Source organism: Trichomycterus rosablanca, chromosome 5 (genome assembly GCF_030014385.1).
Source record: "Trichomycterus rosablanca isolate fTriRos1 chromosome 5, fTriRos1.hap1, whole genome shotgun sequence".
In the NCBI taxonomy this organism is placed as follows: domain Eukaryota; kingdom Metazoa; phylum Chordata; class Actinopteri; order Siluriformes; family Trichomycteridae; genus Trichomycterus; species Trichomycterus rosablanca.
In genome coordinates, this window is record NC_085992.1 from 23,561,117 (window position 1) to 23,588,986 (window position 27,870).

Genomic DNA, 27,870 nt, shown 5'->3' on the forward strand with positions numbered 1-27,870 from the left:
CTAGGGTTGCCAACCGCCCCGTAAAATACGGAATATAAATATTCCTTATTTGAAACTAAACATGGTGTTCCGTATTGAACCAATACGGGACGCGCTTTATTCCGTATTTTTATCAACGGGAGAGAAATGCTGCAGATTAGACTGAGACTTCCACACTGGAAGAAGCTGAACTACAGCAAAATTACCGTAAGAAGAAATCTAGTGGAAGAAAATATCAAATTGACAGTGTACATGTGATATAAAATTCTAACAAAATATAATACAAAAAAGTAACATGCCAGCAAAAGATGCCACACAGTTGAGTTTATTTCAAACAGTGCCCACTGTAATACATAAACTAAACAAGACAAAAAAAAAAAAAACAAGTATTTATGAAAAAGTGTGAGAAATGTTCAGCATTTTTTGTAATACCAGGTCTGTTTTATTTTTTTAAAAAAGTGAAATTTGCAATAGTTTGCACTATTGAAAAAAAAAAAAAAAAAAAAAGTTTCATGATGTTCTTCATGCATGTTGTTTTGCCTAAAATATGGTTCTGATTTATTATTATAAAGAGCGAAAATAATAAATGTTAAACAGCCTATATTAAACATTTTGATAATGTTCCTATGACGGTGTAAGACCCGTTATATTTTTTTATAGGTGTAAACACCCGCCAAAGCAACCCCCACCCTATGCCTTCCGCCAACCTGCCAGCCCAGGGTGTTCCTTATTTCCACTTCTGAAAGTTGGCATCCCTAGGCGGTCCGGGTCCTTTCTGTGTAAAGTTTGCATGTTCTCCCTGTGTCTGGACTGTGGGAGGAAACCCGAAGGAAACCCACGCAAAGACATGCAAGTGAGGTGAATTGGAGACACTAAATTGTCCATGACTCTGTTTGATATAACCTTGTGAACTGATGAATCTTGTGTAATGAGTAACTACTGTTCCTGTCATGAATGTGACCAAAGAGTGTAAAACATGAAGTTAAAATCCTAATAAACAAACAAACAAACTTCCTAAAAAGGGGTGTTGCATGTCCTTTAAAGCCATTACGGCAAAGCCGTAAAAGTTTTGCTGAATAGAGTTGCTTGCTCTTTAATCTGTGTAGCAGTTGGTGTTTGGTCTGTCAATTAACAAAGCTTTACGTATTGGTCCTCAGATGGTGTGGTCACTAATGGTCTACCTTATCATGGTTTGGGTACCAATGATCCAGTTTTGGCAAAGTGTTTTAGAGTGCCCCCTCTGAAACTTTGTGTTTAGCAATGATCTGATGCTGAGAAACCCCTTTGCTTTATAACCTCTATTTTTGATTTATATTTCTTACTATTTAATGTGACTTGGTCTAAAATGGTCCATTATTTTAGCATCGGCTGGGTAAATCAAATCCACCCGAGCATCATCTGAGCATGTTAAAAGGTTAAGACTCACAGAAATTTGAGTACAATTTGATGAATTCAGCCAAATGTTGTCAAATAATAAAATGATAAATAATCTAATAGTCTAATTATTAATTTTTATTTAATTTGGATTCATTTATTTTAATGAATATATTTTACGTATGGCTTATTAAGAAAATACAGTTTTTTGATTTGACTGGGAACAATAACAATGACAGTATTCTTTATTTCCTGTCATTTGTTCAAAGAGAACCATCAAAACGGTTCCACAAGTGGTTTAATCCTGAGAACTACTGCAGTGCCAATAATGTTTAAGAGAAAGTTAGGCTGGATCAAAGCAGGGAACACTTATTTACTTGATCAGCTTTTGTTACAAACAAAATGAATAGCTTAACAAACTCGGGCAGCTCCACTTTTTATTATCTACATGTGGAAACATGAAAATGAAAGTAAAGCAGCCTTGTGTTGCTCTTTCTGTTTTAGGAAGGCTGTGGTTACACTCAAGTCCTACTTTTAGTAACATAATTGAAATGTGATTTCTTTTTTGGTCAGATATTACACATCATGCAGCACCGCAAAGATTATTATATATTTGGGATGTATAATATGAATTTAAATGTATTTCCAAAAGCTGTTGCTTTACTCCAATGGCACACTTTTGACACACTCCAACCCACCTTCAGTGTGCCAGCACCAGCTCTCTCTATGAGTTTTATTTGGAGATTCTTATCTGAACAGGAACTTTTTATGCATGTGTATTGTTTCAATTAAATTCACAAAGCTGTTTTGTGGAGTATGACAACATGTGAAACTCTGCACACACGCGTGTGTGTGTTTTACTTTACAGAATGTCCCAGTATGAAGATAAATCTTTGCTTATGATCTTATAAAATGGCATTAGCAATCAGAAAGAGCTTTATTATTTATTTTGTTTGTTTGATTAGCATATTTAGTGCTTGCAATGAGCTGTTCGCCACTGACTTTACGGGGTTCATGTTTTGGTTACTGTTCTATATTACTGCTACTGTCACTACATTACACTTTTAAAAAAATTAAATACAGTATTAAGACTTGTTTATATGAACATTGTGTTGCATTTTATGTACTAATGTGACACTGTTAGCTTGTCGGTGTTTGGTTAATGGTTGACTAATAATTAAAAGAAATAGGAGAAATTTGCATACCTACGATCAACCACCCCAAAAGCTTTGTTTCTCTGCAGTAAATTAGCTAAATCCAATTTTTAAATACACACACACTAAAAAGAACAAACATAGTAGCAATGGTAGAACAGTGGACTATTGATAAAAAGGTGTTGGTTCAAGCCCCACCACTTCCAAGTTGCTACTGTCGGGCCCCTGAGCAAAGCCTTTAACCCTCTATTGATTTCAGTTTATTTAAATTTGGTTGGGGCAAATACATGACTGTTGTATAGCAGACTTTGAAACTCTATTTATAATAGTAATAAACTCATCCTTTAACCAGTATCTTTCATTCATGAATTTATTTTCGCGAACATTCTTCATCAGCTTAGAGGTCAATCTGGGTTGCTCAAAAACACTGGGCCTAGGGCAGGAATACACCCTGGACAGGACAGCAGTCCATTACAAGGCATCACACCTGGGCACATTCACTCACACCTAGGTCCACCAGAGTAGTTTTTATGTCGTTTTTTTATTTTGCAACTTATCCTAAGATGCAGAGTCCTCTAGTAAAATTATTTATATTAGATGTGTCTGAAGAACCTGTCATCCCCCCCCCCCCCCCCCACTCTTGACTACCAGCTCACATGCTCTTAGTTTTATGTTTTTCCTACAATCAAGAAACAGCTAGATTCCAAAATGATTTCAGTGTTGAAGGTCCTCAGTTTGATTCCCAGGTGGAGTGGTCCGGGTCCTTTCTGTGTGGAATTCGCATGTTCTCCTGTGTCTGTGTGGGTTTCCTCTAGGAGCTCCTGTTTCCTCCCACAGTTCAGAGACATACAAGTGAGGTAAATTGGAGATACAAAATTGTCCATGACTGTGTTTGACATTAAAAACTTGAATTGATGAATCTTGTGTAACCGGTCACTACCTGTCCTGTCATGAATGTATCAAAAGTGTGTAAACCATAACATTAAAATCCTAATAAAATAAAATAAAATGAATTCTATTTATTAATTTTGCCCTTTTTCTTTTAGTGTAGTCATATCCAATTTCTTTGACCTATTGCTTTAACCAATTATGTCTGTGTAGGCACCAAACCAAGAGCTGAGATTTAAACTCGAGCACATCAGTACCAAACTGAGGTAGCAAACTTTAATAAGTAATGTTTATTGTGAGCTTGTGTGGTGTAACAATAAAAGTCATGATGCTGGCAACAGCAATATATTCCGGGCTGGGCACACAAGTTGCACAGAAGGTGCACAGTTTTATGTAAACCTACCTATTAGGGGGGACACACCAGTGGGTTGCAACAGAAAGAGCATCCGGTCTAAAAACTGTGCCAAATTAAATATACAGACAAATGATTTGCTGTGTCGACCCCTAGCGGAGGGGCCAAAATGAATAATTCATTCATTTATTCAGTAATGTTTATTATTTATAAATGAAGACCATATGATTTTTATATTACATTACGATGGCCTTTTTTAATGTCCGGAATAGGGGCGCCAATTTAGTCACATTCTTTGAACCAATAACCAACAAGCTTTTAGTGTCACATTACAGCCTAATAAACACATTACAGAGTTTCACATCAACACTGCTTTATGCTCTATTTGATGAAGAACAGCGTAGCAGTGAACATGGCAGTAATGTACTGTAGAACAGTAACGTGAACATAAACACCATAGAGCAGTTCAGCCTTCAGAATGTAGATTTTACACAGAGTTGGTAGTGTACAGTTTATTACAAACTAAACATGCTAATAACAATGAATAGAGATGCAGTTGCTATGTTAAACTCATCTTATAATAACAGTGATCTCAGAAAGAGCTTTAACATGAAGTCACAATCCGTACTAATGCTAAACAGCTTCACCGTTTGTGATTTTATGTGTAATAGTTACATCGTTTATGATTTCAGTAATATAAAAACTATCAGTTCCTTTTGGTTGAAGATCAAACTGTGGCGTTCTTCTCGATGTACCCTGAAGTCGCACTTGCACAGTGAGAGTAGTAGTTCAGAGAGAGAGAGAGGGAGAAGTGTCAGCTGCTGGAAATGAATTTAAACAAGACAGCATTAACTAAACAACATCGTCTTTGATGACAACTTAGTTAATCACTACCACCCCTAGTTCAAAGAATTTCCTTTTAATACGTTTGTACGGGAATTGTTTGATTCTAAAGAAAAGATCCAAGCAGACTTCAACCCATATGGGACACCTGCTGCTTCTGCTTCTTCTGTTGTTGTGAAGGCTAGTGTCTCTGTTTTTGCTGGAGACTTCACAACACTAAGAAAGCACTTGAAGAACAGGCCGGGTGACATTTTTGCCGTCATTTTAACAGCTTGGCAGGATTTATTTTCATGTGCTCAGTTTGTTGTGTTATGCACTGTATTAAGATTATTATTGTTGCAGAAGGAAACTGGCGTTCTACAGTGGTGGGTTTTTTCTCCACTCATAAAAAATATCTCTTGTACTTCCACTAGCAAAAATATTGAATATAACAATTTGTGTTGTAAGAGTAAATAACCCTTAAGCAATGTTAGTTTTCATTAGTGTTATGAGCCCACCTGCCATTGAGCTTTGTGGCTGGGCACAGTTACAAAATCACATCTTTCTGCCTTGCTATTTTTATTCAGCAGAGTGGGCATAGGGGCGCTGATACCTGACATATCACTTCCTGTTACCTGACTGTCACCTGTGTAAATCTGCTTCAGGTGGATGTGTTTTATCATGGTTTTTCTCACAAATTTGCTAGCTCCTCTACTGGCAATTCCAGCATACTTTTTTTCTGGGAGCTCAGCTGGTGTCACAGCCTTTTTGCGACACCAGACCACGCTGGGCCTAGATTGGGCTGGGCTTTTCTGAGCTTTCTTTCTTTTTTTAATTTATTTATTTTTTGAGAACGTGGTTGTCGCAGGTGCTCTGAGCAGCTTGTTATATTGTGACAATATATTGTTTTCAGTTTTTCTCTGTCCATTTTTTTTATCCACTTTCCACTGTCGTTTTTGGTATTTTCCCTTTACCCTTTTTTTTGTGTTTTTAGCCACACAATTTAGCCACCTTGGTTAGGCATCCTGCAAATTGTCTTCATTTTTAACTCTTGCAGGTGCGGGAAGCCATTCCTTTAGATCCATAGTGCAGTATTAAACATTGTATAAAGCCAGAGCAGGATGGCAGTGTGCAAAAGCTGTCCACCAAAAGGGGGGGGGGATTGATTATCACAAACAAATTCTATACAAAATCCAATACAGTGGTACCTTGAAACTCAACGTCAATTGGTTCTGGGACTGGCGTTGAATTTAAAAGGCTTTGAGTTTTTTTCTTTTTTTCCTCCCTCTTTAGCGCGTCCAATTGCCCGATTGCATCATGCTTCCTCTCCGCCTATGCCGATCCCTGCTCTGACCGAGGAGATCGAAGCTAATCCACGCCCCCTCCGACACGTGGGCAACATGTCGTATGCATCTTATCATCTACACTTTGACGAGTGCAGTGCAGCTCAGCGTTGTGTACGGAGAGACACACCCGGAGAGCGCACTTTTATCATCTCTGTGCAGGCGCCATCATTCAGCCAGGAGAGGTCATAATTGCACCAGTCATGACAGAGAGATACCCCATCCGGCTTAGTCCCGTCCATCTGAACAACAGGCCAATCGTTGTTCATGTGGCCGCTCAGCCTTAGCCGGCAGGCAGAGCTGAGATTCGATACGATGTATTCGAGATCCAGCTCTGGTTCCAGCGTGTGTTTTTACCGCTGCACCACCTGAGCGGCCTAGGCTGGGGCATATAACCAAAGCTCAGTTTAAATTGTGGAACTCAATTGTCAGCAAAGAAAACATCTGCCACACCATACATCCACCAGCAGCAGAGACCTGAACTGTCGACACAGCTCACCTAATTCTGTACGGACCAAATTCTAACTCCAAAATGCTGCAGCAGAAATTGTGGCCACTGAATATTGATTAAATGAATAATAAACAGTGGTTGCGTTGCAGAGCTGCGATTCAGATCTCCAACCATCTGATTGACAGTCCAAAGCTCTTCCCACTAGGCTACCACTGTCCCTTAAGTTTTTATGTATTGTTAAGTGTATTTTACTTGAACTTTCACTGACATTTAAAAAAGTATCACAGACTCAGTGCTAATGCACTAAGCCTTAAATAACTTCTAAGTCTGTATTTGATTTTATTTGCTTATGGTAAGACTGGATTGTGGTACTTGTTCAACCGAGCTCTACAGATAACAAACAGACCTGCTAGTCATTACAAGTCATATGGTATTAGTAGGTCTTGTAAACATCTTGTTATTTATCTGGTTAAAACATTGTAGATTATTTACGAATGAACTAGCAGGATCTTATTCACATTTTTTGTGTAGACCAAAAGTTTACTGTCCTTTATTTTGCTTATACGTAGATCTGCTACATATTAACATAAATTAGCATTTATTTTCAAGCCAAACGCTTTCTCAGCATGGCTCTTACTCTCCTATGCCAGCACAGCATGACAGTCTATGAGCAACCACAGTGTGCTTTTTTTTAATGCCATTGTTTTGCTTCTGAAATGAACCAGTCAAGTATTTTTGGATTTCTGTGAGTTGCCAAAGCTGTGGGTGAACTTTTGCTCTCTGAAAGCCAGACACAAAGGCTAAAAAGATGGCCAAAAGCAGCAGTTATTTATGTGCATATTTCTGCATTTAAAAAAAGTTGTAACCTAAAGTTTGTGAATGCACGTTGCATGAGGACGTCCATCTATTAATCTGGGTCAGATCACAAAGTGACTGGTGTTTCTTAGTCACAGTAAAAGAAAATCTTAAGGTGAAGTGATAAGTAAGTACAACCCCAAATCAGAAAAAGTTGGGACAGTATGGAAAATGCAAATAAAATAAAAATGCAGCGTTCCTTACATTTACTTTGACTTTTATTTGATTACAGACAGTTTGAACCCAAGATGTTTCATGTTTTATCTGCTCAACTTCATTTAATTTATTAATAAACATCCATTCCTGCATTTCAGACCTGCAACACATTCCAAAAAAAGTTGGGACGGGGAAATTTAGGGCTAGTAACGAGGTGAAAAAGCTAAATAATGATGTGATTCCAAACAGGTGATGTGAACAGGTGATTGTAATCATGGTTTGGTACAAAAGCAGCATCCAGGAAAGGCTGAGTCTTTGATGAGCAAAGATGATCAGAGGATCTCCAGTTTGTCAACAAATGTGTGAGAAAATTATTAAAATGTTTAAAAACAATGTACCTCAAAGAAAGATTGAAAGGGATTTGCATATTTCTCCCTCTACAGTGCATAATATCATTAAACCATTCAAGAAATCGGAAGAATTTCAGTGTGTGAAATCTGCACTGCATCAAGAACCACCACTCAACAATAGCTGATATAACCACATGGGCAAGGGATTACTTTGAGAAACCTTACATGCGTTACATGCACAATTGGCACTTAAAACTTTACTGTGCAAAAAAGAAGCCTTATGGTAACCATGTCCAAAAGTAGCATTGACTTCTCTGGGCTCTGAGGCATCTAGGATGGACCATCACACAGTGTAAATGTGTAGTGTGTAGCACAACAAATGCTGTCTTCAAGACGTCATCTTCTCCAGGGACATCCATGCATTTTTCAAAACCACATGCTTCACACAATCAGAAGAGGGTACGGGTACTGGACTGGCCTGCTTGCAGTCCTGACCTGTTCCCAATAGAGAATTTTAAAATGAAAAATGTGACAACGACGACCCCGTACATCTTAAGATGTGTTTGCAGGAAGAATGGGACGAAATAAAAGCTGAAACACTAAATCACTTGGTATTAGAGATGGACCGATCGGGGTTTTTGGCACCGATTCCGATCTCCGATCTCCTTTCAGGGACATCGGCCGATAGCCGATTCCGTTCGGGGGGGGGGATTAGCAGTAAAGAAACTTAAAAAGAGCCTCACAGTAAAGATAAACCGGAGCAGCGTGCGTGCGTGTGTGTGTGTTTGTGCCTTTAGAAGAGACGCTTTGTTCACAGTATCGCTATAAGTGATTCATTGATTCATGAGTTGATTCGTTTTTATGTGAAGCGTAAGTTTCTCTTCTCAGTTATCTCTCCGTGTTTACTGTTATTAATTAAATGTCGTGGTTTTAAATAAACACCAGCTACTACAGAACATTTTGTGTGACTCTCTTACATTAAAAAGCTTCATTATAAAGCTTAATTAAACTGCTATTACCACAGATCTGTAACCGAGTCAGACTCGTTCCGTCTAAGGAGCTAAAAGTTTTCTAAACGTTCAGCAGATGAACTAACGAATTTGGTAATGAATAAACTTTTGCCTCTTCTGTTCTCATCTGCACCACAAGTAAGAACCGCTTACGATTTACCAAAGTGAACCAGGAGTTTATATAACGTGCTGATAGAATCGACTCCGATGTGACAGGGTTGAATTATCTTTTTAAAGTAAATATTACAATCAGCAAAATTACATCGTAAGAGCTTTCACGATGGTTTCTGTACGATTGTTGATGAATGGTGATGTGATGGTTGGTGCTTCGTAGCTCAAAGTCTGGATCAATCCACTGAGCTGTTAACTTAACATGGTCTTTATATATCACACGATCGGATCGGCTACTTTTAGGAAATATCGCCGATAGCATATTTTGATAAAAAATCGTCCGATACCGATTCGTAGCCGATCGATCGTCCCATCTCTACTTGGTATCATTACAACATTACAAAGTGGTAAATGCTTTACTGTCCCAACTTTTTTTGGAATGTGTTGCAGGCCTAAAATGCAGCAATGGATGTTTATTAATAAATGAAATGAAGTTGAGCAGACAAAACATGAAATATCTCAGGTTTATCCTGTCTGCAATCAAATAAAAGTCAAAGTAAATGTAAGAAACTCTGTTTCATGCTGTCCCAACTTTTTCTGATTTGGGCTTGTAAATAAGTCAATAATTCTGTGTGGTTTTTGGTCTTAACATAACCAACAGAAACAGGAAACATGTTTTTGTAGAATGTTATCACAGCCTCACTGTTGTCTGTCCTGTACAATCATGCTCAGAGTCAGTCAAGTCACGTCAAGTACGCTTTTGTTATTCCATCCATATTCAGGTAAACAGTGAAATGAAAAGCCATTCCTTTAGATCCACAGTGCAATATTAAACAGTGTATAAAGCCAGAGCAGGATGGCAACGTGCAAAAGCTGCCAGACAGGATCACAAAAAGGCAGAGTGCTCATCACACACAAATGCTATACAAAACCCAATATTTAAACGTTGTGCACATTAAACCTGTCATGGGTGAGAGACCCATCCAGCTTAGTCCCGCCCATATCTGAACAGCAGGCCAATCGTTGTTCATGTGGCCGCTCAGCATTAGACGGCAGGCAGAGCTGAGATTCAGTATGATGTATTCGAGATCCCAGCTCTGGTTCCAGCATGTGTTTTTACCGCTGCGCCACCTGAGCGGCCTCACAATTTTTTTAACATTTATTTATGAATTTTCTCTTTTTTTCTTTCAATTTAGCGTAGGCAATTAGTCTTCTGCTGCTGGGGATCCTGATTGAGTAAGGAGGAGGGTATATTTGCCTGCACCACACCCCTTCCGACTCGTGCGCAGTCCTCAACCCTTTCTTTTTCGCCCTAGCTTCTGTGAATTCGCACATGTTACTCCTCCACTTCTGCACAGGCACCTCGGCCTGCTAACCAGGGTCCTTACACAGCATTTGAAGACCCCACCCCCCTAGTCCAGACTTTTCCCACTGCCAATGGTGCCTGCTAGATGGCACCCAGCCAACTGGTAGCAGAGCCGAGATTCGAACTGGGTGTTCAGATTGCTAATTGCTAGCGGAATATCCCACTGCTCCACCTGGGCATTGCGACCAGTTTTACTAATTAATTAGATTTCGTTTTGTGTTTCGTTTTGCATTGTTTGTGTTTCCTGGGTCGCAGTAAAAGTCATGGACAACTTGGGGGACGCTTGAGAAAAAGTTTGATCTAGTCCATAATTATGAACAACCATATTCTGCCAAAGCTAATCTCGAGCACACAATCGTATGTCATGTCTTCACTAAACAGCTAGATTAATTATTTACAGGTTTGGAAAAAAAACAAAGTAGATAAATGCTTTATTTAATAACTGGTAGAACTTCTATTATCAGCAGTTGTGTTGTCTAAAGCTACTGATTAAAAGTACAAAACTGGGATTGGCTGTATGTATCGGTATCTTCAGCTCATGCTACAAAAATTCTGTTCATTTCTTTTGTATTATATACACCGATCAGCCATAACATTAAAACCACCTCCTTGTTTCTACACTCACTGTCCATTTAATCAGCTCTACTTACCATATAGAAGCACGTTGTAGTTCTACAATTACTGACTGTAGTCCATCTGTTTCTCTGCATGCTTTGTTAGCTTTGTTTCATTCTGTTCTTCAATGGTCAGGACCCACACAGGACCACTACAGAGTAGGTATAATTTGGGTGGTGGATGATTCTCAGCACTGCAGTGACACTGACATGGTGGTGGTGTGTTAGTGTGTGTTGTGCTGGTATGAGTTTTTAAACACCTCACTGTAGGGCTGGGCGATATGGATCAAAAATAATATCTCGATATTTTTTCGCTGAATGGCGATACACGATACATATCTCGATATTTTTTCATCCCATAAGGTAATAACAACAAGACACTTCTGAGACAAAGCTACATGTTCCAAATTTTTTACAGGCACTTTTATTAATATTCATGCTGGGAAGCTTCACACAAGAACTATTTTTACTTAAAAAAAAAAAAAAAACTATTGTAAAAAAAGTTTGTTTTCTAACGTCTCACCTGTCGTGTAATGTGAATTACAAATATATTGTCTGGCCCTTTAAGAATGTTAAGTGTACTATAGGGCGCAGGGAGCGAGTGTGTAGGGAAGATAACAGAAATTGACCGTTTCCGGCTGCGCTTGTGTGAGCTTACGTGTTTTGCACTGAGCTTGTGTGACATTAAAAGTAGCGTTCCCCCTCACATGTTTGGACTTTATACATTGTTTTACATCAGTCGTCACAACATTAACATTTACATTAATATTTTTTTTACCGTATAGAACTCAGTTCTGTAATACAGGCAGAACTAATCATTCATGTTACTGTGTAACTATTACAACATTTAATGCATTTTAATCAGCGTTCTGCTTAATGCACTTTATTATTATTTCACAGCTTTATTTGTTGTTTAATTGCTGTTTGCTCCTTGTTTACTGCAGAGTTAGTTTGTGCAATTTTATTAAATTTTGGATGTTTATTGGCCGAGAACAAGAAATAATATAATAGAAGATAAATAAATAAATGAGTCTCGGACGTCGGGATATCATCCAGTATAAACTAACGTGCATGTCAGCCCGTGCATGCGCTTCTATGTTTATATTGGTTTTTGAAACGAATAACGACTCGTTTTCTTGTTTTTCAACTTTGGGATTTGAAGTGAAAAACGAATGACCAAAGGTACACGGAGCTGTAAGATTTTGTCTGGACTTGTTTTCGGCTTTCTCTACAGTATACATTATTCTGCTGCTCATCTGACACTTTGAATCCGAACCATCTCCAAACAATTGAGCCATTATTATTCTTTTTAGTAAGCAGCTCCTCGATAGCTTCTGTCATGTCTTTATCCGTCTCCATGCTATCGCTGCCTGCAGGAATTACTGAAGCGGTGGGGAGGGGCGAGTTGTGTTCAGTGAGGGAGAGGGGCGGGGCAGGTGAACATGTGCAGAGACAAACTGGGAGAAGAGAAAGTCGAACTGTTGGATCTAACTGGAACGCAACATCTATATCGATATAAGTGATATTGTCTTATCTTATATCGCGTATGAAAATATATCGATATATTATAAAATCTCGATATATCGCCCAGCCCTACCTCACTGTCACTGCTGGGCTGAGAATAGTCCACCAACCAAAAATATCCAGCCAACAGCGCCCCGTGGGCAGTGTCCTGTGACCACTGATGAAGGTCTAGAAGATGACCAACTCAAACAGCAGCAATAGATGAGCGATCGTCTCTGACTTTACATCTACAAGGTGGACCAAGTAGGTAGGAATGTCTAATAGAGTGGACAGTGAGTGGACACGGTATTTAAAAACTCCAGCAGCGGTGCTGTTTCTGATCCACTCATACCAGCACAACACACACTAACCCACCACCACCATGTCATTGTCATGGTCCTAACCACTGAAGAACGGCATAAAAGGGGGCTAACAAAGCAAGTAAAGATACAGATAGACTACAGTCAGTAATTGTTGAACTACAAAGTGCTCCTATATGATAAGTGGAGCTGATCAAATGGACAGTGAGTGTAGAAACAAGTAGGTGGTTTTAATGTTATGGCTGGTCGATGTATTTATTTATTAGCATTTTAACATCATGTTTAACACACCTTGTTTACATTCATGACAGGACAGGTAATTACTGCTTACACAAGATTTATCAGTTCAAGTCTTTCAATGTAAAACACAGTTGTAGCCTAGTGGTTAAAGTACTGGACCAGTAAACATAAGGTTGCTGGTTCAAACCCCCCACAGCCAGGTTGCCATTGTTGGGCCCTTAAGCAAGCCCCTTAACCATTAATTGCTTAGACTGTACACTGCAAGTCGCTTTGGATAAAAGCGTCTGCTAAATGCCGAAAACGTAAAACGTAAGCATAACAGTCATGGACAATTTTGTATCTCCAATTAACCTGGCTGCATGTCAGGTTACATGCAGGACTGGAGGAAACCCAAACAGACACTGGGAGAACATGCAAACTCCACACTAGGGCTGCAACTATCGATAATTTTTGTAATCGAGTATTCTATCGATTATTCCAGCGATTAATCGAGTAATCGGATAAGAAATACTTTTGCTTTAACAAAGAGCAAAAACAAATACATATTACATTAAATAAGACATGTTTCTTAAACCAAACTGTACATTTGTATTCCTTGCATACAGGACAGTTTAACATTTTTTAAATGCAAAAATAAATCAATCAAAAATAAATCAATTTACTTTTAAAATGTAAACAGGCAACCTGAAACATCAGGTCATCAAGTCATAAATAATAATAAACAAAAATACATGAACATAAGCCTGTAATTTGTGCAACTTTCAAAACTCAGTTTCAGCTACAGCTCACGCAGAACATAAAGCTTTAATATTTTGTTGGGAGGTTTTGTGGTGTTTGTAGGGGGATAAAAATCTGTCAGGATTGTGTCTCTAGATGAGGTAGATCTGGTGTGTGTGTGTGTGTGTGTGTGTGTGTATGTATGTGTGTGTTTGCCTAAATCTTCATAAAAGCCTGTGGTGGTTGAAACGAAGTAAAGTCAGTAAACATGAGTAAAGTAAACACGACGCTCTGATGGTGTGGATGTTATACTGAGTTTTAGTTTTATCAGCTTAAATTGATCTCAAACTTTCTGTGGTTTTCTCTGTCCAGTCTCCTCCTGTTCGCTATTTTCTCTCTATATTTTGCAGTCCGCGCTATCAAATCTCGGCTGCGTCCTAAACTGATACGTTCAGTTCGCAGGAGTGGCGAACGTGTCCAAATACGTAGTGTTCATTAAACTGTCCGCAAAAAGAACCCGGATTAAGTCCTGTTAAGTTCTGTTTATGTTTAAGATATTTGGGACGCAGCCCTCAGATTCTTCACGTCACCTGCACACAGCGTTAAACACGCTGCGCAAAAAGGAAAGTCGTCCGTGTAAAACACCGTGAGCTGTATATGGTTGGGCGGATTAAACGATTCCTCGATGCAAAAAATTTGTATCGATGATTTTTAGTAATCGATTTACTCGAGTTACTCGAGGAATCGTTTCAGCCCTACTCCACACAGAAAGGACCCGGATCGCTTCACCTGGAAATCGAACCCAAGACCTTGCTGTGAGGCGACAGTGCTACCCACTGAGCCATTGTGCCTCCGACCAGGTCATTTTAAAACACCCCCCTTTTTTCTTCATGGTTAAAGTTTTCAGACCTTTCTAATGAGATCATGTAAACTTCTTCGATGCAGTTTTTAATTGCAAGCTTTTAGAATGAGTGTGTGAGTGGCACATATGTTATGCCGGGGTTAAAGCTCAGCTTGGCTGGCCGGGTGTCTAGACAGACATGATTGGTTATGTCTGAGATGGGATGACTTATGCCCTGAGATGAATTTGCACCCTCCAGGTTATTTCCTGCGCTGTGCCCAGTGTCAAAACCCGGTGAAACTCAATAAAGTTGATGATAATAAAAATGAGAAAGCTGTTTGAATGAGAACTGGGAGCAGCTCCAAGGCATGATGCTTCAGTATGCTTTACAGTGTGGATGAGGTCTTGGTTTTGAACATGTAAAAGAACGTTTGTCTCATTTATCCACATGACTTTTGATTCTGATTTTTTTTTTTTATGCATTTTCTCCCCATTTTCCTCCCAATTTAGCGCACTCAATTTTTGTCTTCCGCTGGTGATAGATGCCAGATCGCATCCGAGGAGAGTACGTCGCTGTACACGCCTCTTTCGACACGTGTACAGCCCTCCTCTTCTCGCCCATGCATTCTGCACAGGCGTCTCTTCCGCAATCAGGGTCCTTACACAGCGTATGAAGATCCACCCACCCACACATAGTCCGGCCCCCACCCTGCAAATGCGGTAGTCAATTGGTATCTTCTGCAAGCACTGCCAATTATGCCCGCTAGATGGCGCCCAGCCGACCTGTGGCAACACCGAGATTCGAACCGGGGAGTTCAGAAACTCGGTTCTGGTGTGCAAGCCAAATATCCTGCTGCGCCACCTGGGCGCCAGGTTTAGCATTTTTTTATTGCAGACTTTTTTGTTTAGTGAAGCACATTTTATCATCTGTATTTTTTTGGTCTGGTTTTGACTGTTCAGCTTTCTAAATTTGTACATAGTGTGATCTTTGCATCAGCCGGGTTTTAGAAATACTTTTTAGCCTTTTTCTTTTGCACTTGTCTGTCTGTACATTTCTTCCTCTGAGGCTTTTTTTGATTGGGGTTTTGATTGTTCACATTCTAAAAAAGATCAAAGCAGCTGATCTTTTTGATGTGGCACGTATTCCTATCAACACAATTAAATACTTGGCTTTTTAGAAACGTCTCAATTCTACAACTTGAGCTCATGTCACATTTGTTCCATGTTTTTTTCGCATGGTGGTTAAATCAGAGTATCAGATTCTGATCTTGTGCCCGTCGGCACTGGGAGGAGCTGTACAAGTAGGGCAGTGAGAGATGAATGGTGATTACATCAGAGAAGGCCTGTGCAGGGCCGGCCACTGGACATTTTTTTACTGTTCTTTATGGATGAGAAATTGATTGTGGGATGGCACAACTGCAGGGGTTGTAACCTGGATAGTAATAACTTTTATTTCTGCTTGGTTTGTGTTGGCGAACAGCACATTTTATCTTTATATTTATACACTGATCAGCCATAACATTAAAACCACCTCATTTTTTCTACACTCACTGTCCATTTTATCAGCTTCACTTACCATATAGAAACACTATAGAATTGTAGTTCTACAATTACTGACTGTAGTCCATCTGTTTCTCTACATACCTTTTTAGTCTACTTTCACCCTGTTCTTCAATGGTCAGGACCACCACAAAGTAGGTATTATTTGGGTGGTGGATCATTCTCAGTCTCCAATTAACCTGACTCCATGTTTTTGGACTGTGGGAGGAAACTGGAGCTGCCGGAGGAAACCCACAGAGAACATGCAAACTCTATGATACATACAAACATGAACATACAAAAGATGATTTTACAGGTTTATACAGGTAAAGACAAGATCTATATGTTTCTGCAAGAGGATAAAATGTAAGGCTTTCTCTCTCCCTCCAGCCATTCTTCCAGCTGACAAAGTTAAGAAAGCTTGGACTAAGTGACAACGAGATACAAAGACTTCCTCCAGAGATCGCCAACTTCATGCAGCTCGTGGAGTTCGATGTTTCACGAAACGGTAAGCAAAGCCCCTACTTTCTTTGTTGGCTATAACATTTTGCTGTCAGGTATAGGGATGTAATGATGCGCCAGAAGACAGTGCACATGTGCTACGATTCGAATCGGTTATTCATTTAAGATGAATCGATATTTACTTTAAACAGCAGAGGGCACTAGCGCTATTCACCTTGCCTGGTTGACGGCACTTCACAGAGTTGCCAGGTAGGGGATTTTTCAGCCAGATGTATTTATGTGAGGATACTTTCTTTATTTGTATTATTCATTTATTTATATCTTGTAGGATTTGTTTATAAATTTCATTTGTTTTTTTTACACAATAAGCATTATTAGGTATAGTGTGTACCTACCTCAGAAATAAAAGGACATTCATTATTTAGATAAATAAAAGATAAACACAAATACAGTACTTTATTTAATTTTTTTGAAGAGAAATAATAAAAGGAAACTTTGTCATAATTTGTTTTTAATTTCATTTTGTTATAAAAAATCGGGAAAAAAAGTATCATGAACCCAGTATCGTGAATCGTATAGCATCGTGGGAAGAGTGTATTGTTACATCCCGAGTCAGTTCGGTAACCAGGGTTGGACAGAGTATAAGTTATGCTCAGTCATACCAAGATGTCATTTATACAGACTAAAATGCTTGATGTTGCAGCTATTTTTATTTCAATTTGCAACACTGTTTGCACTTTTCAATTTGCAATGGGAACAACTGGATGCAATATGCTTTTTGTTATTGTCTGCCTGAAAGACCCATGAACTCTACTCTTGAGTAGGGCTGCAACTAGTCGACTAATCTGACGATTATTTTTTCGATTAGTCGACTAGTTAACGATTATTTATGTCATACCCTCCATCTCTGCCTTAACATAACAAAACCCTGTTATGTTATTTAGGTTCCAATATCAAATTAAAATAATGACCCATGAAACATGAATATGAAACTTAAGCTTGATAGTTTAATTAAATATATTTGAAACATTAATACACAATCACAATAAAAAAATTCAATTAAATAAGAAAGCTTTGGACAGCATTAGAAGCTGTTATGTTTCAGAAGTTATCACTCTGGAAGTCAAAAACATTTATAACATGTCGTTGAGAAACATGTGAATGCTGTCTGTGAAGACCTCAGCCATTTGAGGGGTGCATGAACCTCTTCTCTGGTCAAAGTCATCCACACTTCATTGCTTAGTGCTATTAATAGAAAGAGCAAAAGAGAAAGCTGTATTAATTATCACAAACTGAAGGCTATGTATCATAGTTTATTACAAATAGTGTACTGGCTATGCCAACTAAACCATAACAGGTTAAATATCTTAACTGAATTATCTGCTGAGCTAACTAGCTATCATTAAGTAGAGGAGGCTTATTATTTAGAATCAGTGCTCTCATTAACGAGAGCAAAAAATATGGAAGACGAGACAGGGTAACGTTAGGCTATGATGTTGTTATATAACGTTACTCATATAAATGACTGATTAACTATAGCACTTAATGAGTTAGCTAGCAAACAAACCTGAAAAATAGCGAACTCTTAAATAGTTTTCCGACAAGTACTCTAGCTATAACAAACATTAACTACGTTGGGTAAAGCACAAAGCGGTGTAAAAACTTACCGGAATAACGCTGCTCATCACGGCTGCAAGGCGTTTCACCGTAGTGCTGGTGTGAAACCTTAACTCTGCTTTGTAGTGTCTGTGTCCAGCTCGTTTCTTTGGGTTATTTTGGCTGAAATACTTTAGAAAGTTTCAGTCTCTTTATCTTTGCCTCTCTGTCTTCATAAACTCCCCGCACTGTGCTTCAAAATTGTTTGGTCATGCTGCACATTCTGCACACATTACAAAGGCATGGCTGTGGAAGAAGTGTGTACAGGTACTGGACTGGCCCTGCCTGCAGTCCTGACCTGTCTCCAATAGAGAATGTGTGGAGAATTGAAAAGAAAATGTGACAATGGCAACCCGTACTGTTGCACACTTTAAGACGCACAGTGGCTCAGTGGGTAGCACTGTCGTCTCACAGCAAGAAGGTCCTGGGTTCGATCCCCAGGTGGGGCGGTTCGGGTCCTTTCTGTTTGGAGTTTGCATGTTCTCCCAGTGTCTGCGTGGGTTTACTCCAGGTGCTCCGGTTTCCTTCCACAGTCCAAAGACATTCAAGTGAGGTGAATTGGGGACACTAAATTGTCCAGGACTGTGTTCGATATAACCTTGTGAACTGATGAATCTTGTGTAATGAGTAACTACCGTTCCTGTCATGAATGTAACCAAAGTGTAAAACATGACGTTAAAATCCTAATAAACAAACAAACAAACAAACACGTGTTCGCAGACAAAATAAAAGCTGAAACACTTCATCACTTGGTGTCCTCAGTGCCAAAACATCTTTTAAATGCTATGAGAAGGAATGGCAACATCACAAAGTGGTAAATGCTTTACCGTCCCAACTTCTTTGGAATGTTGCAGGCCTGAAATGCAGGTAAAGAACAGATAAAACATAATATACATTGGGTTCATTTCGTATGCAAATAAATAAAAGTCAAGTAAATGTAAGAAACACTGCATTTTTATTGGCATTTTTCATACTGTATCAACTTTTTCTGATTTGGGGTAGTACAATAAAGCATTCCTTATTTAATCTACAGCAAAAATGATTAATACGGTGATTGTTTTGTGTAGTTGTAAGACACTTTTACAGAACCTAGTGTACCCTATAGTGCAGTCCTTTTCCTGATATTCTCATACTTCAGAATGATGATGCTCAAATGCTGCTGAAAGGATTTACGTGTGCTAAGAAAAACAAGATAAGCTCTGCCAACACAGGCTTTCACTTTTGACATTCACCACCACATGAAAAATGTTATTAAAAATTTAAGAACCATTACTTTGAAGTAGCTCTCCACTTGCTTCATCCTTCAAATAACTGAAAGATTTTCTTTTTGAAGTGTGCTTCAATATCCCACCACAAACCACCCGAGACTTGAATGAGGCATTCTCAGAAGGTTTAAAGCTGTTACAGACACCAAAGATGGTCCTACCCATTATAGGCTTGAAAACAATTTATTACTTTTTATTATTGTTTCACTTTTTTTGTCCACTTGTGGGCAGACTCGTGCACATCTGCCATATAGCACTTTTATTCAAAGCGACTAAAACTAATCATTCATCCATCTGCTGTCATTTAGCAGCAGAACGCTGCATAAAATCTTACAAACATGGGTTCAAACCAAAGTCAATGTTCAAATCAAAAATCAGAACTGAAAATCTCTTGGCGCTTTTTTCAGGACTGTGTGGAAAAACAAACAAACAAACAAAAAAAAAACAAGTTTTGCAGACTGAAACTTGTTCAACTGACAGAAAGGCTTAAATGACTTATAACCCCAAATCATAAAAAGTTGGGACAGTATGGAGAATGCAAATAATATAAAAATGCAGTGTTCCTTACATTTACTTTGACTACATTTACATTATTTGATTGTAGACAGTATGAACTTGAGATATTTCATGTTTTATCTGCTCAGCTTCATTTCATTTGCTAATATACCTCCATTCATGCATTTCAGGCCTGTAACACACACAAAAAAGGGCTAGTAATGAGGTGAAAAAAAACTAAATAATAATGTGATTCCAAACAGATGATGTCAACAGGTGATTGTAATCACGCTTTGGTACAAAAGCAGCATCCTTTGATGAGCAAAGATGATCAGAGGATCTCCAGTTTGTCAACAAATGTGTGAGAAAATGATTAAAATGTTTAAAAACAATTTACCTCAAAGAAAGACTGGAAGGGATTTGAATATTTCTCCCTCTACAGTGCATAATATTATTAAACAATTCAAGGAATCGGGAGGAATTTTGGTGTGTAAAGGCCAAGGGCGCAAGCTTAAGCTGAACGCTCGTGATCTTCGATCTTTCAGACGACACTGCATCAAGAACCGCCACAACAATAGCTGATATAACCACATGGGTGAGGGATTACTTTGGCAAACTTTTGTCAAGCACAACAATACAGAGTTACATGCACAAATGGCACTTAAAACTTTACTGTTTAAAAAAGAAACCTCATGTTAACCATGTCCAGAAGCTGCGTTGACTTGTCTGGGCTCGGAGGCATCTAGGATGGACCATCACACAGTGGAAACGTGTATTGTGGTCAGATGAATCGGCGTTCCAGGTCTTTTTTGGACGCCGTGTGCTCCGGACCAAAGACGAAAAGGACCATCCAGACTGTTATCAGCAACAAGTTCAAAAGCCAGGGTCTGTCATGGTATGGGGCTGTGTCAGTGCACTTGGCAAAGGTCATTTACACTTCTGTGATGGCAGCGTTAATGCAGAAAAGTACATTGAGATCTTAGAACAACATATTCTGTCTTCAAGACGTCATCTTTTCCAGGGACGTCCATGCATTTTTCAACAAGACAATGCAAAACCACATGCTGCACACATTACAAAGGCATGGCTGCAGAAGAAGAGGGCACGGGTACTGGACTGGCCTGCCTGCTGTCATGACCTGTCCCCAATAGAGAATGTGTGGAGAATTTTGAAAGGAAAAATGTGACAATGACGACCCCGTACTGTTGCACATCTTAAGACGTGTTTACAGGAAGAATGAGACAAAATAAAAGCTGAAACACTAAATCACTTGGTATCCTCGGTGCCAAAACGTCTTTTAAGTGTGGGGAAAAGGAATGGCAACATTACAAAGTGGTAAATGCTTTACTGTCCCAACTTATTTTGGAATGTGTTGCAGGCCTAAATTGCAGGAATGGATGTTTATTAATAAATGAAATGAAGTTAAGCAGATAAAACATGAAATATCTCAGGTTCATCCTGGCTTGCAATCAAATAAGTCAAAGTAAATTTAGTTTTTTTTTTAATTTTCCATGCTGTCTCAACTTTTTCTGATTTATGGTTGTAAATAAACACATTTACAACTGTACTAAACAGAAAAGCATCTTAAAATGCACAGCAGTGATAACATGGCGGTATAAAAACAAACAAACAAACAAAATGCACTGCATGAGAAACCTAAGGTAGATGGTTTAGAAAAGTAGAAGAGCACATCATGTTTTACTACTGTAAGCCTAGAATAGAAATCTGAGTCTCACAACTTTGGGGAAAAAACATTGTCTGGTCTGATCAATCTTATTTTCTGCTGTGAAATGCAGATGATATGGGCCGAATTTGGTTTTTGTCTGCTATTAGTGGAACCAGTTGTGGTCTGCTGCTGTTGTCAAAATCACTCAGATCATATTTTTCCCTCGTTCTGGTGTTTGATGTGAATTAACTAAAGGTCTTGGCCCATGTCTGTATGAAAATAAATAATTCAAAAACATTTAGCCTTTCGACTGATCCTGTATTTAAGGGTCACCACAATGGATCATTTTGGTCTGATTGGGCACGGTTTTTATGCCGAATGCCTTTCCTGACACAACCCTCCTTATTTTTATTTGGGCTTGGAACCAACACTGACAGTGGACTGACACGTGAACCTTCTATTCAGAAAATCTGAACCCTGGAACTCTGCTGCCAACTCGAATGGCCATGCCACAATGCTACAATAATTTTCACTTTTGTTACCTGTACCAGACTGTAATGCTAAAGGCTAAAACATTCTCTCTCTTAGGAAAACAGTTATGTAAGCTTGGATGAGAGTGCAAAGTGTCGTATTGTGTATGTTAGCTCATGGGAGTCAGAATTGGCAAGTGTCACTTTTTTATTGATTAAGAAGGTTGAAATGCGCAGGGCTCTTGTCAAAGGGCAGGGCTGGTTATGCCCCTGTGGGTTTTTATCCATGAATGGTAAGGCATTATCAGAATGAGAAATTGGGTCCGCCTGAGGAGGGGGCATATGCAAACCCCAATTCTAGAAGTTGGGACATTTTGCAAAATGCCCCCTTTTTCTCCCAATTTAGCATAGCCAATCTGCTGCTGGGGACCCCCCCAACTGCATCCAATGAGATTGTATATATTTACCGGAAACACAAATATGTGCGCAGTCTCTTTTTATTTACCCACACTTCTGTGTATTTGCGCTTGAGGTCGGTTTCGTGTATTGAGAGCCACGCCCCGATCTCTGCGCTCCTCCACTTTCTGTATAGACGCCCCGAGCAACTGAATCCTTACTCAGCGTTGATAACTACACCCCTTAGTCCGGTCTTTTTTAGCCAGCAGACTGGAAGCCAATTTTGTCTGCTGCAGGTATTAGCCAATTGTGCCTGCCAGAGGGTGCCCAGCCGCCCGGTTGCAGAGCTGAGATTGAACCCGGGAGCTCAGAATCTCTGCACTGGTGTGCTAGTGGATTATCCCACTGCACCACCTGGGTGCCCATTTGTGTTTTTTTTCTCTATTTAAATTTACTTAACAGTTTATTTAATTGAAATGCAATGAAGTACAATGAATTGACTTCAGTTTTTGACTGACTGGATTTTGTAAATATAAACAAGTTTTCTATTTGATGGCTGCGACTTACACCGATCAGCCATAACATTAGAACCACCTCCTTGTTTCTACACTCACTGTCCATTTTATCAGCTCCACTTACCATGTAGAAGCACTTTGTAGTTCTACAATTACTGACTGTAGTCCATCTATTTCTCTACATACTTTTATAGCCTGCTTTCACCCTGTTCTTCAATGGTCAGGACCCCCACAGGACCACTGCAGTGACAATGACATGGTGGTGGTGTGTTAGTGTGTGTTGTGCTGGTATGAGTGGATCAGACACAGCAGCACTGCTGGAGTTTTTAAATACCAATACCGTGTCCACTCACTGTCCACTCTATTAGACACTTCTACCTACTTGGTCCACCTTGTAGATGTAAAGTCAGAGACGATCGCTCATCTATTGCTGCTGTTTGAGTTTTTTCATCTTCTAGACCTTCATCAGTGGTCACAGGACGCTGCCCACAGGGTGCTGTTGGCTGGATATATTTTTGGTTGGTGGACTATTCTCAGTCCAGCAGTGACAGTGAGGTGTTTAAAAACTCCATCAGTGCTGCTGCGTCTTATCCACTCATACCAGCACAACACACACTAACACACCACCACCATGTCAGTGTCACTGCAGTGCTGAGCATGATCCTCCACCTAAATAATACCTACTCTGTAGTGGTCCTGGGAGAGTCCTGACCACTGAAGAACAGCATGAAAGGGGGCTAACAAAGCATGTAAAGAAACAGATGGACTGCAGTCAGTAATTTATTATGGTAAATGGAGCTGATAAAATGGACAGTGAGTGTAGAAACAAGGAGGTGGTTTTAATTTTATGTTTATGTTTATCAGTGTATATGATAAGATAAATCTGGTAAAGTAAAAGATTAAGATTGGTTTAACTAATGATATAATCTCAACTAAGTGACTGTTACCACTTGTTTTTCTCTGTTTTATTTAGACATTATGGAGCTTCCCGAAAGCATTTCCTTTTGCAAAGCTCTTCAAGTAGCAGACTTTAGTGGAAACCCTTTGACAAGGTAAAGTGTTTAAACTCAACCATTTGACCAACTAACTGTACCACAGTTTTAGACAAAGTTTTTAACATTTTATTTTATATAGTTTTATCTATTGCTGCAATATCTAAACAATATAATAAATAGAAATGGCAAAACAAAAGCAACTAGCCAGCAATTTCCATGCCAAAAGTTTTAAAACATGAGTGTTTTCCATCTGTTTTCTTAACTTTTGATTTACAGTGAACGTGTGTCTGTTCAAACCATGAGGTAGCTTCCAGTGTTTTGGTGCCAGACCCAGTATTTCTTCTCTGCATTACACTGAGCACAAAAGCAATGGCTTTAATATTAATCATGCACTATGTAGCTTTTACAAAGTCCCCTTGCTTTCACACTGACAACTTGGTTTGCAAACCATTTATATATTTATATGTTTATAACATTTTTCTTGGGTCATTTTCATCACAGTTTAGAAATATTATGGTTGGGTGGATGCTTAACATGTGTATGTAGATGATGTGTTTATTTGCTACCATTGCTATCATGAAACATTAAATGTATAGTATTTAAGTTGCAGTTTTTTAGGAGGTCTCCATGGTTTCTTTTTTTAATTTTATTACCGAGGCTTCTTTCTTCTCTTTGTCTGTCAGATTTGGTACATAAATACAGCACCTCAATAACAAGCCTTTTAAAAAAGTTATAATTCTTTTATTCTCTAAAAGATGCAAAAATGAAGTGACTTTTTCATGCTTATTTGCTCATTTATGATCAGGATGCTGTAAATGTACATTTTATTTTTAGTATTTAAAATATGCTAGCCCATTAAGATGCTCGGTTTGAATCACAGGTGCCATAAGCAGTTTGGGCGTTTGCATACCTATGTCTGAGGGAGGATAGCCAAACATCCCATTGGAAGCCATTGGGAGGTGCACTTGTACATTTGATTTTTAGTATTTAATATAATGTTATGATCCTTTGCAGCTCCTAAGGGCCCATGGTTAAAAAAGAAGAGGTAATGACAATGGGTCTGTGTGAAAACCTAGTGAGCTGACTTGCTGCCTACTGCCTACCTAGGCAGCTGCCTATGTAGAGAGGATTCTAATAAGTCATTGACATCATAAGGCAAATTATTTAAACGCACTACTTAGACAGCGCTTACTAAGCTAACACAGTTATCCTCAGGCCATTTGAACCAATGGGCTGAGGCGGCACAACCCACTAGCATGCCAGCTAACATCTCCCTTTGTGTACCAAAAATGGTTAAATTGTCACTGACATGCCTGATAAACTGATTTGCAAATAAATTACACTTGTTCACCTTTATACAAATTAAAAGTCAATAAGAATGTATTTACATTTGAAATGAACTCATTCGTTGCGCCACATTTGTCTGCCATATTTGTAATTTTTTTCTGAGAAATGTTGTGCCGCACTGAATGCTGGGGATTGCCTTCGCTGCTAAGAAAGCATCGGATGCTCCCTCGTTATTCATTCAAATTATCACGCAGAATTAAGGCACCTCAGTAGGCAGCATTTTAAGGTATGTAAGAATTGAGACAGACGTCTTTTTGGGAGCATAGGATGACATAAAATGCTCTCTATGTAGAGATCTCACAAAATTATCAGACAGACCCGATGTGTTTCCTAGTTAACAGCTGGCATTCCTTTGCAAAAATGCATTTTCTTACAAATGTTTTGCATTGCGCAATATCAGGATTAATCAGTGGTAAAACAGACAATGAATGAATGATTATGACATCACTGTCATTATCACTGCTCTTGACTTGTCCTCCTGTATTAACTCGAATTATTGTGAGTTTTAAACAACTACTAAATAAACTCAGTGTAGACTGGGTATCTAAAACACAAAAGCTTTAATGGAGGTGGGAGTTTTTTTTTAACTAAGGCCCTCTTAGGGGCTCCATAGGTTCCAGCTAATCATCCAATCAAAAATAAATAAACATGTATTAAGTAGGGCTGGCTCAATACCACTTCTTTATGTCCATTACTGATACAGATACTGTATATTGAGTATCTGCCGATACCGATACCAATCCCATACCGTCAATTTCTCCTCTCAAACAACTAAGCAGTAATAATACATGTCTCAATGCACCATGGTTAAAGTAGCTACCTAAATAACAATGCTCAGACTGTGAAACTAATATTCTAAAGGAATAAATACAGAACCTACATCATCTCACTTATGCAAAACTGCTTTTTTAATTTGAAATTTTACACACGGAACATTTAGCAGCATTTTTGTTTTCACTTACGTTCGAGCTGTCGTTCATGTGACACATCTCGCTAGTAGTTGTAGAGCAGTGGCACATATTAATGATGTTATCAAGATGCACCTTGTTACGGCAGTTGCAGAGTGAGCTGGCAATAAACGGCAGTCTGGTGGAACATATTTTCGTGTGTTATTTGCTTTACACACAAACAATGGCCTTATTTACATTAAGCAACAGTATCGGAATCGGATTACACGTTTTTTCCTTACGATATCTGATCCAGTGATTTGGGCCAATATCGGACCAATACCGATACAGAGTATTGGATCAGTGCCAGTCCTAGTATTAAGCACTTCCTGAAATCATTAGTTCCAGGCATAGGCTTGTTTCTGTTCAAAAGGGAGGCACATAGTCTGTGTTATTCCAAAGTTTTGGGGATTGTTTTTTACTCTCCTTCAGACTATTCATTAGTGAATGTGGATTTGTGATGTAGTTGTGTCTGTATGAAGCATGGGAGGAAGTCAATTAAAAATCCTAGACTGCCTTTTCTCCGATAAACCTCGAGTCTTTTAACTTGTGCTACCACCTGCATGGTGCAGTCATTATTGGTCCTGCAACATTGGTGCACTTTTCATGATCAGTTTCTTAGAAGTGGGTTTAGAGAATAATTATGCGTTTTTCCTTAAAGCTCGCCGTGTCATTTCTGTTTATAAACTAATAAAGTGTTCTTTCTTAGATAAGCGATAAACCCGGGAGAGTTTTATTTCACTCTTACTTATTAAAATGAGCCAATAATTACACATCACATCACTAAGAACAAATCTTTATAAATTGAATTGAAACAATCAGTTGTTTATTCATTTATCTTCAACTTTTCAAGATGGGAGCAACACACTCCTCAGAATCTGTAGTCTTGCTCATTAGAATTAAATGGTAAATTACTGGTTGTTCTGTGTCCAGCACGTTCGCATTTGGGAGATAAAGCGCCGCTGGGAGTTTCCAGACTCAAGAAAATTGCCTATTTAATTTCTCAGAGCAGATGGGACAGAAAAACAACGCTATTCCTTATTCTATTTCAACTTTACATTTGAACTTTATAGTCATATTTGAAATCATTTATTGCTAGTTATGAGGCCTCCCCCAAACAAAGCAGCTTAAAGACTTTTTCCTGTAAGAAAAAAACTCCTTGTAAGTTAAAACAACAGTCAGCTGCTCATAATCTGTAAACTGTTCTAGCTAACTGTGTGTTAATACAACTGACTTGGCCTACTGACCCTGTGCGAGTTGTCTGATAAGCATGTTGTCGTCCTGGTTCTTTCTGTGTGGGTTTCCTCCAGGAGCTCCGGTTTCCTCTCACAGACCCAAAGACATGCAAGTGAAGTGAATTGGAGATACAAAATTGTTCATGACTGTGTTTAACTTTAAACTTATGAACTGATGATTACTTAATTACCTGTCCTGTCATGAATGTGACCAAAGTGTGTAAAACATGACATTAAAATCCTAATGATTAAATAAATAAGCATGTTGTCAATATGCTTCTTAACTGTGACATAAGATTCTGCTTGAGTCCGGGACACTGCAGCATTGCTGGTAATCAAAAGGCAGACCAATTAGCACGGAACACAGCAGGAGATGAAAAAACAGACTTTAAACTTCCCCCATCAGATGTCAAACCACTTGCATCTTTCTACATTA

At 38.9% G+C, this 27,870-nt stretch overlaps 1 protein-coding gene across 2 annotated transcripts in view; it reads left to right on the top strand.

The window, feature by feature from the left end:
* The window catches only part of lrrc1 (leucine rich repeat containing 1), a 117,641-nt gene that overhangs the window by 20,067 nt on the left and 69,704 nt on the right, over nt 1-27,870 (top strand). For both annotated transcript variants that reach the window (XR_010012379.1, XM_062994993.1), the window contains exons 2-3: nt 16,376-16,493; nt 23,884-23,962. Coding sequence is in view for 1 of the 2 variants with exons in the window: in XM_062994993.1 (XP_062851063.1) it covers nt 16,376-16,493; nt 23,884-23,962 (197 nt within the window). In the remaining variant the exon portion in view is untranslated. The remainder of the gene's footprint in view (nt 1-16,375; nt 16,494-23,883; nt 23,963-27,870) is intronic.